At 36.5% G+C, this 13,276-nt stretch overlaps 1 protein-coding gene across 1 annotated transcript in view; it reads right to left on the bottom strand.

Moving 5' to 3' along the window:
- Window positions 1-4,109: 4,109 nt before the first annotated feature.
- Window positions 4,110-13,276, bottom strand: part of LOC142317825 (synaptic vesicular amine transporter-like) — a 100,816-nt gene continuing 91,649 nt past the window's right edge. Inside the window, exons 11-13 of the mRNA XM_075354376.1 lie at window positions 7,860-7,964; window positions 5,827-5,855; window positions 4,110-4,220 (exon numbers count right to left, since the gene is read on the bottom strand). Of these exons, the coding sequence (XP_075210491.1) occupies window positions 4,110-4,220; window positions 5,827-5,855; window positions 7,860-7,964 (245 nt within the window). The remainder of the gene's footprint in view (window positions 4,221-5,826; window positions 5,856-7,859; window positions 7,965-13,276) is intronic.

Below are 13,276 nucleotides of genomic sequence, written 5' to 3'. Positions count from 1 at the left end.
TCATTTTAAAAAAATGTTTAAAGTAATTTAAAAGGAAGTATGTGGTGTCCACATCAGATTTTTTTGTCGAAGCATTGTTAAAATAATTTTTATACCAATATATTGGAATGAGTATTATAATTTAACTTTTAGTAAGTGGAAAGACTTTTTTTCACTGGTGGTAAAGCATGTCTATCTACCCTACATTTTCCGTTTTTCTTGCGAGTGACAGCGTATCTGTTGTGAAGTACTCTCTTCTTTCTGAATTTCCACCTTTACTTTTTTATTTTCCTAGTAATTTATCATACAAGCTAATTTTTTTGTTTGAAAACAAAAGCTCTTTCCAGTTATGGAAAGTGGTAGGTTTTTAAATATTATATTTTTTTAATGATTATTTAAATTACGATAATTGAAATGTGTATCAATTATAATAATTAAAATACAGTTTTCTAAACTGAAAATTGTGATACAGAATTATTATTAGTCTTTAATTTCAATGCATGTTTATAAAATAAGTGAAAAACATACCCATAGAGAAAAAGTTCATAAAGAAAAAAATTATAAAACTCTTTTGTGTAAAATTATTTTGCAAAAATACTGGTGATATAAAATTTGCAGAACAAAATTACACACCTGAAATTCAAGCAGAAGACCATTTCGATATCTTATTTCTTCAAAATTTTCCCTAGCTCCTGGTTTCCTTTTGTGTTTGGCATCTGTCTTTAGCATCTTACAATAATCTGTGAGTATTCTTTCATTCCACTGTCACTGGTACTTGTTTTCCATGACTGAGATTTGCTGGTGGAAGTGTTCCTGCCATAGTCACTGTCAACAATAAGATTTCCTGGAAAGAAATCCGAGTGTGAATCCAGAAAATAAATGTGAAAGAAACGTATCATATATTTCTTCCATGTTAGTTGCATAAGTTTAATGGCACAGGTGGGAAGGAAATTTGTTGCAATTTTGTAAAAGAACAGCTTTAAACTAGTTTTTGAAGAATCAATGAGTAGTTTCTGTTCTATAGAGTTATGTTCATCCATCACAATATACTAAATTATTTTCTTCAGAATATAAATCTTGAAACTCTTCCTGACAATTATGAGAGAAATATACTTAAGTTCCAATATGGAGAAGATTCCAGCCTTTCAGACTAGATCTCAAAAGCTCAACTTCTTTCTTTGAGAAGTCCAAATCCAAAACATGGTTGTTTAATTCAATTTGAATTATCAGATGAGGTTCACGGGAAGAGGATTCTGCTTCAAAAGTAATATAAACTTATGTCATTATGTCAAACTTCAGTAGCTACCTGATATTCCGATTTATCTTTTAAAGTTAGATGTGTTAGAGAATGCAGTACAGGTAAGTTCCAACCATGAGGAACTTGCCTTTTAGCAGACGGTAAATTCAGGTACTGCATTGTGAGTTTGGATTTACTTCTGATTTTATTTTTACCTTTGTAATACAGAGATAACAGTTTAACCAATGGTTTTGTGGTTCACACAATACTATCAGTGTGACAAAATTCATGTAGCGATTGCCCCTAGCCCAGTCTATCAGATATTTCATACTGATCAAACAGCAGATGTGAGGGGCCCAGTATTTAACTTAATATCCCACTTTTGAGTCAAAATATAATGCATAACATTTTTTAATTAGAGTAAATTTAACACCAGTAAAACAACTTCATTGTTGGTTTTTAAACATCACATCCTCAACACACATAATAGAAGTTATCAGGGTTATTTACACACTTCCTTGCCATACTTATTCAATAATACAACACAGTTGACAGAGTGATGTAAATCACAAAATAGAATAAAACCACAGAATGTGCGCACATACAGCTAACACTTAAATAATATTGATTTGTTAATTGTATGAGTTAGAAGACTGTTCTGTGCTTATCAAAATCTTCAGGAAATGAATCATCATGCATATACAGCATCATGCCTTCATAATGTTATGATTGTATCCATCCTCTGTATGAAACCATATAAAATATTCTTTAATGCAAGTAAGTTATCCCTAAAAACATACAGAGAATACTGCGAAAGCAATACTTCAGAAATGTTATTACACAAAAACTGTAGGTATGGAAAACTTCTGATTGCATTTTTGAATTCAGCATAATTGTTACATTAGGAACACAATAACACTTTCACGTGCCAAAAACTGTTTGTTATTGTAATTTGCAGGGTTACTGTTTTTCACATGTAATTCATTTTTTATCATAATCAGAAATTGTAATTATATGTAGTACCTGCACGAGTTGTTACTTGAACAAATAAATAATGACTGATTTAATGAAATTAATAATGAAAAAAGTATATTTTACTGCCTAATTACATAAATATTTAATTAGTATTAAATCTAATATAAAGTTATATTTCCACTGAATTTAAGTAACACAATATAAAATAAAGACAGCTGTGAAAATGATGATATTTATGATCATGAATTCTGGCATTATAGTTCTGGCAGTAGTTTTTCTTCTTATAGATTTCAGTCGTAATAATTTTTTATAACAACATATATTTCAGTGGTATTGGCATTTGGAAATGTTTCATTTTCATCTTACTGATAAAAATGCATTTATCAATAAGATAAATACATATGTAATGATGTACCAGCCATCTTAAACATGTTCTTATTTGCTTAGCGAGAAGAGCTGAAATCTTAACTCAGTAGGTAAATATGTGTAATATCTCAAAGATGTCCTGCAACATTTACTGGTAAGAGGAAAGGATTGCAACTGGCACCAGTTAGTGACACGTTATGGGGAAGGCTAATGTTATGCTATGTATCAAATATAGAGTAATGCGGGTGATGATTGAGAAACTTGGAACTTTAAAGATTTTTTAAATAATAACAGTAATAAATCTGTCTTGTCTTCATGATAATAGTTTGTTTTCATTGTATGAGTAAGAGAAGTAGTTTCAAAAATAATATTTAAGGTCATTCTTGGTGATCGACAGAATATGATGGAAAACAACAGATTGTATTTAAACACTGAAATATTGAACCAAAGATTTTCGTTTTTTGGATCCTTCTATCAGGGAATCTTTTTTGAAATTCATGATATACAGTTAGTTTATTTCCATTATAAGTAAACAAAAATTGTATCTACATACTCTGCATTTGAAAAATGTAAAAGCATTTTTAAAAATTGAATAAAAGTACTTCAATAAAGGAATTTTAAATTGAATTAGACATTGAATTAATGCTTTTGATTTTTAATTTCTTATTCTCTATTGAACTTATTGTTGATTTAAAATTTTAAATGTTTTGGAGAGGCTTATCATAATGAATTTTATACTTAGCACAAATTACTGTTATACATTTTAATTTTAATATTTTTCTCTAAATTGGTTATTTGAAGCGATCAGTATATGAACCCCAAAATTCACTTTTTTACCATAAATATGCCAATCTATAATTCTTAATCAATCTGTCAGAAAGTTTTGGTCGAGTTGGTCTTGGGTTCATTCGTAGGTAAGGGCCAAGAAATAGATTAGTTAATATACTGTAGGCACAAGATATAGTGAAGTTCAATAGCATCAAAAGAGTTCAAAGTGTGTAAAAAATATAATATTTAAATGTTAAAACATTTTTAATGATGCAATAAAGTCCTGAAAAAAAAATCTTGATAAATAACTAATTTGATTGATTATTGAAAAACAATTTGAATGCATTTAAGGAATAAAGAATTTATAGGTTATGTATCTTTTCAGCAAACGTTTACTTGTGTAATAATTGATTTAATAATTAGGTAATTAATGTACAGTTTTTATTGGTGTTTAATTCCATTGCAAACAATATTAATGTTCAATGTTCAATTTTCTTTTTTCTATTCTTAAATATAGTTATACAATGATTGAAAATAATGCTCTCACACACACACTCACTCACTCTTTCTCTCTCTCTCTCTGAGTGAGTGAGAGAGATTCAGAGAGAGAGAGAGAGCGAGCGAGAGAGTGAGTGTGTGTGTGTTTGTGTGTGTGTGTGTGTGTGTGTGTGTGTGTGTGTGTGTGTGTATGTGTGAGCATCTTTCAGTGCCTCTTAATTTTGTATGATAGTGGATGAAGCTATCTGAAAACTCACTTAGAGCAATTATGTTAAGAAAAATACATTTAATCACTTTCATCAGAACCATAAAATCGTTTGTATTTTCGTGAAGTAATTGCTTCATTGCTTGTCTTATAATTAACTTGGGTATCACTTGTTCCCATAAGACTTATTTTCTGAAACAAAAGAGAAGTACTTTAATTAATTCTGAAATCTTCTTAAATACGGTATCATGTCTTCTATTATTTTATGAAGGATAAATTTATGTTATTTGCAATATGACAGCTTAAAGTATTTCATGTTAAAAATGAAATAATATTCAGAATTCACAATTATTGGTTTATAATCTATATTCACACATAAAGATGATTTTATTCAGTTACAAAATGAAATTGTTTAATTAATTTAAAACAAGTAGGCATGTTTTTTTTGTCTTTAGTCATTTGACTGGTTTGATGCAGCTCTCCAAGATTCCCTATCTAGTGCTAGTTGTTTCATTTCAGTATACTCCCTACATCCTACATCCTACATCCCTAACAATTTATTTTACATACTCCAAACGTTGCCTGCCTGCATAATTTTTTCCTTCTACCTGCCCCTCCAGTATTAAAGCAACTATTCCAGAATATCTTAATATGTGGCCTGTAAGTCTGTCTCTTCTTTTAACTACATTTTTCAAAATGCTTCTTTCATCATCAATCTGCCGCAACACCTCTTCATTTGTCACTTTATCCACCCATCTGATTTTTAACATTCTCCTGTAGCACCACATTTCAAAAGATTCTAATCTTTTCTTCTCAGGTACTCCAATCATCCAAGTTTCACTTCCATATAAAGCTACGCTCCAAACATATACTTTCAAAAATCTTTTCCTGACATTTAAATTAATTTTTTATGTAAACAAATTATATTTCTGACTGAAGGTTCGTTTCGCCTGTGCTATTCAGCATTTTATATTGCTTCTGTTTCGTCCATCTTTAATAATTCTACTTCCCAAATAACAAAATTCTTCTACCTCCGTAATCTTTTCTCTTCCTAGTTTTATATTCAGTGGTCCATCTTCGTTATTTCTATTACATTTCATTACTTTTGTTTTCTTCTTGTTTATTTTCATATGGTAGTTCCTGCATAGGACTTCATCCATGCTGTTCATTGTTCCTTCTAAAACCTTTTTAATCTCAGCTAGAATTACTATATCATCAGCAAATCGTAGCATCTTTATCTTGTACTGTTTCTCCAGATCTAAACTGTTCTTTAACATCATTAACTGCTAGTTCTAAGTAAAGATTAAAAAGTAATGGGAATAGGGAATATCCTGTCATAGTTTTTTATTACAGCTTCTTTCTTATGTTCTTCAATTATTATTGTTGATGTTTGATTCCTGTAAATGTTAGCAAATGTTCTTCTATCTCTGCATTTGAACCCTAATTTTTTTTAAAATGCTGAACATTTTATTCCAATCTACGTTATAGAATGCCTTTTCTAGGTCTATAAATGCTAAGTATGTTGATTTGTTTTTCTTTAATCTTCCTTCTATTATTAATCTGAGCGCTAAAATTGCTTCTCTTGTTCCTATACTTTTTCTGAAACCAGATTAGAAACACCTTTTTTGTAAATATTACACACCAGTTTTTATAATCTATCAAATGCTTCCTTACCTGCACTGCGCAGTAATTCTGCAGGTTTTCCGTTTATTCCAGGAGCCTTTCTGTCATTCAAATCTTTTAATGCTCTCTTAAATTCAGATCTCAGTACTGTTTCTCCCCTTTCATCCTCTTCGACTTTCTCTTCTTCCTCTATAACACCAGTTTCTAGTTCATTTCCTCTATATAAATCTTCAATATATTCCACCCACCTATCGACTTTTCCTTTCGTACTATAAATCAGTATACCATCTTTTTATTTAACACATGATTAGATTTTAATTTACGTACCAAAATTTTTCTTAACTTTCCTGTAGGCTCTGTCTATTTTACCAATGTTCACTTCTCTTTCCACTTCTGAACACTTTTCTTTAATCCACTCTTCTTTCGCTAGTTTGCACTTCCTGTTTATGGTCTTTCTTAACTGTCGATAGTTCCTTTTACTTTCTTCATCACTAGCACTTTTATATTTTCTACGTTCATCCATCAGCTACAATATATCGTCTGAAATCCAAGGTTTTTACCAGTTCTCTTTTTTCTGCGTAAGTTCGGTTCAGCTGATTTAAGAATTTCCTTTTTAACATTCTCCCATTCTTCTTCTACATTTTCTGCCTTATCTTTTTTACTCAGATCTCTTGCGATGTCCTCCTCAAAAATCTTCTTTACCACCTCTTCCTCAAGCTTCTCTAAATTCCACTGATTTATCTGACACTCTTTCTTCAGGATTTTAAACCCCAATCTGCATTTCATTATCACTACATTATGTTTGCTATCAATGTCTGCTCCAGGGTAAGGTTTGGAGTCGACGAGTTGATTTCTAAATCTTTGCTTTGCTTATAATCTATCTGATATCTTGAGTATCATCTGGCTTTTTTCATGTGTATATTCTTCTATTATAATTTTTAAGCTGTGAATGGGCAAATACTAATTTATACTTCGTGTAAAACTCTATAAGTCGGTTGATATGGTTGTTTAAGTTGTCCTGACCTACGCGCTTAACAACTACTGAAAGAGCTGCTGCCCTCTTTCAGGAATCATTTGTTAGTCTGGCTCACAACAGATACCACTCCGATATGGTTGCACCTTTGGTCCAGCTAATCTATACCACTGAGCACTCAAGTCCCCTCACCATCAGCAAGGCCTCATGATTCATAGAGGGAGAAGTAGGCATAACCTTCAATTAAAATACTGTGTAATTAAGTTTGTTATGTATTTCTGGAAACAAAAAAAATATAATTTTGTAATATCTAAGAAAAAAAAAAAAATATTGTTAAATGAATAACCACTACTCAAATCCGAATACATTAATACAAGTTCTGTAAATAATTTCATAAAATTGATAAATGTGCTCCTCTAAGAATAACAGAAAGGCACTTATTTATTATTTATCTGGGGATCAAGGGAAATTCATTGGAAAATCCTGGCCAGAGATGGGTTAATTCATTATTGTTTGGATTATAAAATACAAACAAATGGTGAATAAAAAAGAGAAGCGGTTATAAATTATATTAGTACATAAATCTATATTATAGTTATATTAATAAAAATCTGGTTGATGAGTCTTTGACTGTTGTTGCATTTCCGGTTATAATAATAATAACAACAGTAATCAAGTCAATCTTAATGGTGGAGTGGTAGCATCTCAGACTTTTATCTATGGATTTAAATCCCAGTCAGGCATGACATTTTTCATACGCTACATATTTCCATTTTCATAAAGCAAAATGACCCAAAAGTAGTCAATGCCCGTCATTAAAAAAAAAAAAATAATAATAATAATATATATAACAGAAGATGCTATAGAGTAAAAATTTGTTCCCAAATTTTTGTATTTTATGATACCTCAGCCTAAAAAATTGAGTAAATAAAATTTTATTTTAATATATCAGAAACATTAAGTAGATGGCATTATATTTTGTGTATCTTTAGTGATGTACACTTTAATCATAGTAAAATAAGGCGTAACTTCTGTGATATTATTTCGTATAAGTATTATATAAACTATTATTTTTTTCTTCTTTAGCGAATAATACAATTTTTATCATTTAAAAATTTTTTTTACTAATATTGCCAATGACATTGTATCACGTCGGCTATTAACTGTGTAATTATGTAACATTAAGAACTTAATTACAATTCAACTTACTTGTGATGGGAATTTGGTCTCTTCACTGAGAGTAACGAGGAGAGGACTGTACAATATATTAATTAGTCCGATGAATCTCATTACCCATGGAAATCCAACTGACTGCATTAGAGCTCCTCCGATCACTGGACCTGTGCAAGTACAAGGAGTAGTATTAAAGATAATATAAAAAATATTTTCATTATTTCATATTATATTATTTGCTGCAATAATTTTGTTTAAAACTATATGTAAAAGCTAGAATATAATATTAGGACGGTTTGAAATTGAAAAACAAAATTAGGAGTGATTTTTAAGTACTTAACTAAGTATTTGTAGTTTCTTTCTTTATTTTTCTATAGTAGATATTAATTATTGCATTCGACTTAATAAGTTGTCTTGTAATTTCATTGGAATGATTCACGTTCGAATTTACGATTCAGTAAATTTATTGCTGTGATTGATACTTAATCCAGTCAGTTTATTTAAAACCCCTCACCGAATCGCCTAACTTCCTCTTTACTCATATGTTCTCTACTCGGTTATCTTCTTCTGTTGCAATCCTTATGTACTAAAACTGCATAAAGACTACCGACATGAATCACTTACTGTACTCAGTTACTGAGAGAGGTTCATCTTTCTAACTATTCTGTCATTTTTGCCTGCTTTAAGAAAGAATTGCCAATCAGAGTGTAACAATACATCATAAAATAATTAGTTCGTGAAGTTTTTAATTAAACAAACAATGTATCAAAGTATTAATACAGTACTTTACAAAATATTTGAATGATGAAAACGGTTATAAATTAAAGTTAAAAAAAATAGAGGATTGGCTACAGAATCCCGGGTGGCTAGGGACCGCCTGGACAGTTGATTGGCCAGAGGGAAACGTGTTGGCATCGAGCCACGGTTAGTTAGAATAAGTTATGGTTATGTTTGCTGTCGGCGGAACGACGACTGCACTGACGAGAGTATGGTGGCGTGTAGCGCCATCTCGACAATGGTTTAAGGTGATGAAGTAAATGTCACGACGGACTCTGCGATGGAGCTGAGTGGGAGTCGACGGTCTGCCACCTCTTCCCTCTTCCTGGTAGACGAGACCGGAGTCCGTAGTTGTAATCTAATTGAAGGCTTAGATCAGAAAGAGATGAGAACATTAAGGGAAATAGGAATAAATTCCGTTGTTGCGATACCATATAGACTCGTACGATATGAAATATTTGCAATCACAAGTAGCTTATTTAAATGTAGAACTAGGCACGGGGTTGGTGCTTCAGCGAACTCGGTTAACTAGTTCAGAGGGATACGATGTAGAACAGCCAAGATGTCTGGAAAAGGCTTGCAGCGAAGGCAAATGCTGAGTTAAAAATCACTGATGTAAATGTCTACCGAGGCATTTACATCAATGGCATCCCAATCGAGGCCTGGCTTATTACTGTGAGATGCAATCAGTTAGAGGGTTTGAAGACAACTCCCGTTAAAGCCCATCAGGGCAATGAGGGGGGGGGGGAGGGGCGATGACCGGAATCGTTACAAGGTGGGTGTCTTCCCCTACGGGGTTTGGGATGTCAAGAGTATCGGCGCTCTCTGGTTCCTTGGATATATTCCAGCGATTTCTGTGACTATTTGGTTTGCTGTTAATGTTTTGACTGTCGGTAGCGTGTGTACCTTCGACAGTTCGAGGTGTTTCTGATTGCATACTGTGGCTGCTGTTAAGCATCAATTTAGTTAGACTATCAATTTGACCCTTTTTTTTGGTGTACAAGGCACAGATTTCTACGAATGTGTATCCGCCTCACCGCGGCGAAGAGGTAACAAAGAGGTCGTAAGTCCACGTCACGAGCAACGGAATACTCCTTTTAGTCTTACTCGCGTTCTTTTAAGAACGAAGGCAGTAATCCGTAGTTTTTAACTGATTCAGAAGCGGCTAAGAGGTACGAAGAGTGACAGGAAAATACATAAGGTCTCCAGCTGCCCGTGGCTCGCTGCGGGTGTCGTTACACCAGTGGGCTTGCCCAATATTCCAGTTAGGAGGAAGACTGCGAGCGTCTCTATAATCATATCAGGGCAGGCTAGGGAATCACCGACCATGACAGAGTTTACAGAGGTGAAGACGTCTAGGGGGAAGAGGAAGCCGGAGCCTGTTCCTACGACTTCGTCGGAGGATGAGGCTTCGGAGATTGATATAGGGACACCTACGCGGGGTAAACCTTATCCTGCGGTAGAGGCATTCCGTAAAGCGATGGGTAGACCTGGCAGTTCTGCGCCGCTGGCCAAAGCAATCCAGGGCGACCTGGACTACCTAATTGAGTTTCTTGTTCTCCCGGCAGCGTCGGTTCAAGTGTGAATAAGACTTCCTCACTTGTTGAAACTTCAGGAAGCCTTTTCTGCTGTTACGGAAGGCTATGAGACTTTGGCCTCCAAGACCAAGGAGGTCAAGGTAGTTCAAAAACCGGCTCCCGCTTCAGCTCAGCCCAAGCGCTATGCTGAGGTTGTTCGCGGCAAACGAGTGGCCAACCCGGCCAAGAAATCGGAGGTCCTTTTTTTGGTAAACAAACCAGAAGGTATACCAAAGACCAGGACGGAGCTTAAAAAGGACTTTCAGGCTGTTCTTTGTGACAGCCGGAAAGGCCTGAGAATCACGTACATCAAAGAGACCAGTAAGGGTCTATTCATCGTTGTGGATAACAAGAAGAGAGTCATCCAGGACTCTCCTGCTGTCAAGAAGCTTGAGGTCAAGGTTGACCCCAAGCGCGGTCATAGGCCCCGTGTCATAGTTTATGACATAGACCGTAGCCTCTCTGATGAGGAGGTTCTGACCCTTATGGGGGAACAGAACACAGACCTGGACGAGGCTGCGTTCAGAAAAGAATGCAGGCTTATCATCAAAACGGAGAAACGTGATGCCCCATGGTATCACGGAGTATTTGAGTTAGGCGCTAGTCTCTTTCAGAAGTTCTTGTCGGAGGGTAGAATCTTTCTGGATTTCGCATCCTTCCTCGTCAAGGAGTACCTTTATGTGCAACGATGTTTCAAATGTTGTCGCTTCGCCCATAGGGCCAAATTCTGCAGGTATGCATCGGTCTGCGTGCATTGTGGTGAAGAGGGCCACAATCGTGATGATTGTCCGCAGAAAAAAGAGGCCATGACTTACGTCAACTGTAAAATGTTGCGCAAGAGTCATAGGCACTCCGTGAATAGTAAGGAGTGTGGATATTACAAGAGGGCATTTAAGATTTACTTGAAACTCTCTCGATGGTTAGGTTCGGTTAGCTTAATGCTCAGGGTGCCTAAGTGGTCCAGGTTGAGTTAGGTGAAGTTGTCGAACGACGGAGCCTCGATGTTATTCTTCTACAACATCCGTACATGGTCAAGGGTGATCTGCCGTGTTTCCCCAGATGGACGAAGTTTTTCCTTGGAGCCAGTAAGTTCGCCGTACTGTGCAGGAAGTCTTTAGACAGTGTCTTTAAACGGCAGGCCTCTGACACGCATCACGTCGTTGTTAAGCTTACCGTGGATGAACCTCGTTGTTGTTAGTTTGTGCTTTCAGTACAGGGTCCCACTGAACATTTGGAAAGACGGGATGGGATTTTTAGGCTGGTAGTGGGTCGTCCTATTCTTATAGGTGTTGATGCGAATGCCAAATCGCCTCTTTGACACAGTGGGGTCACGGATGATGGCGGCGAATTGATTGAAGGCTCCATCGCGCAGCATCATTTTGATGTTTTTAATGTAGCCGGCGAATTGTCTACTTTCGCCATTGCAGTTGGGTTGCGGAGGGCCTTCCATGGTACCAAAATTGATGTTACAATTGGTAAGGATATCCCTGGTAGGATTCTGAACTGGTCAGTAGTTGAGGATTGCGCGAGTTATCATCGACTAATAGTTTTTGAGTTTGTAGGTGGGCTGCGCGACTTCTAAAGGGGGAACGTCTCTGTTCAGCGGGGGCGCTTCCTGAACAGGCGGGCGCATTGGCCTAAGATTTCAAATATTCTTGCGGCCAGAATTCGAGTTTTTGCTCGACGTCTGGATGAGTCCCCATTAGACGACGTGACAGAGAATTTTTCTTCTGCGTAGTTGAAGCCGCTGAACAGTCGATTCCTAGAGACACGGGCGAGAGAGAGTAGGTGGATGGTGGACTCAGGACTTGACCGCGATAAAGGGGACCATGGGTCGGGTCAGGAGAGCCGCTCAGGGTGAGGGTGATCCTGATCGGCGTGCAGTTTGGCTTACGGAATATAGTCGGAAAAGGATCGAGTATTTTCATAAAGTTAAATCTTCTAAACGTAATTCCTGGCGCTCATTTATACAAGAGCGGGGAAATAAGGACCCATGGAGAGTCATTTATAGAGTTCTTGGTCATAAGAAGACAAAAGACATTCTTCTGTCGGCTGTCTCGACCCAGGATGGAGTTCTTATAGACAAAGACCTTGTCTTCACTCTTCTGATGAATGATCTACTTCCAGATGAAACTGAGGTTGGTGAAACCTCTTATCATCCACGTGTTCGAAGGGAAGTTGTAGTTTCTCACTCTGAAAATTTGTCTTCTGAGATTACTGAGGCGGAGGTCCAACAAGTAATTTGAAGTCTGTACAGGAGTAAAGTCCCCGGATATGATTGTATCACAGTGGAGCTCCTTGTTCGCACGTTGTCCGTATATCTTGGTCCCTTGAATAGGGTGTTTAATAGGATGATTTTTGCTGGCCATTTCCCAGCGTGTTGGAAACGTGATGAGTGGAAATTGCTCTTCAAAGGTGGTGACAAGTATCCCACTGTAAGTTCTTCTTACCGTCCTTTGACGATCTTGCCTGCAGTAGGTAAGGTTTTTGAGAAGGTCTTGTACCTCCGCATTAATGTAGGTTGACTTCTAAACATATGCTGATGGACGACCAGTATGGTTTTCGCCCCGGCAAGGGCACAGAGAACGTAATTCTTAGGGTAATGGATTTGGCTTCGTCCAGCGGGTGCAAGTATGTACTCGGCGTCTTTGTGGACATATTCGGGCCCTTCAATAACTTGTGGTGTCCCTCTGTCTCGTTTCAACTTTAGCAGCGTGGATGCACGCTAAATGAGATTAGGACTCTCTCAAGCTATTTAAGCGGCTGAACCGTCATCCTTCCCGACGGCAGTTCGGAAGTAGGAAAGACTCTATCAAAAGGTTATCCGTAGGGCAGTGTTTTAGGTCCACTCATCTGGGCCGTTGAGTTCGACTTGGCTAGACGAGTCTAGCCTCGTCTAGTGGAGCAGGTGACCGCGAGATTCCCAGTCGCCGAGTTACTATCTTGTAACCCAGTCCCCAAGGATCTGCATCCACGGTTTCCGTCAGTTCTCTCCACCAGCGTGCCTTGCTCACATTGTTTGTTCAATGGAGCCGCTTCTTTGGTGTCATGCTCAGCTGAAATGGCGTTCGCGTCCATGCGATTCCTTGCAGTTGCGCCACTCGTCTTAGTCGAAGACACTCTCG

The sequence above is a fragment of the Lycorma delicatula genome, chromosome 1 (genome assembly GCF_047948215.1).
Source record: "Lycorma delicatula isolate Av1 chromosome 1, ASM4794821v1, whole genome shotgun sequence".
NCBI lineage: Eukaryota > Metazoa > Arthropoda > Insecta > Hemiptera > Fulgoridae > Lycorma > Lycorma delicatula.
The sequence above is the reverse complement of the archived record's forward strand: the minus strand, read 5'-3'. Positions and strand labels throughout refer to the sequence as shown.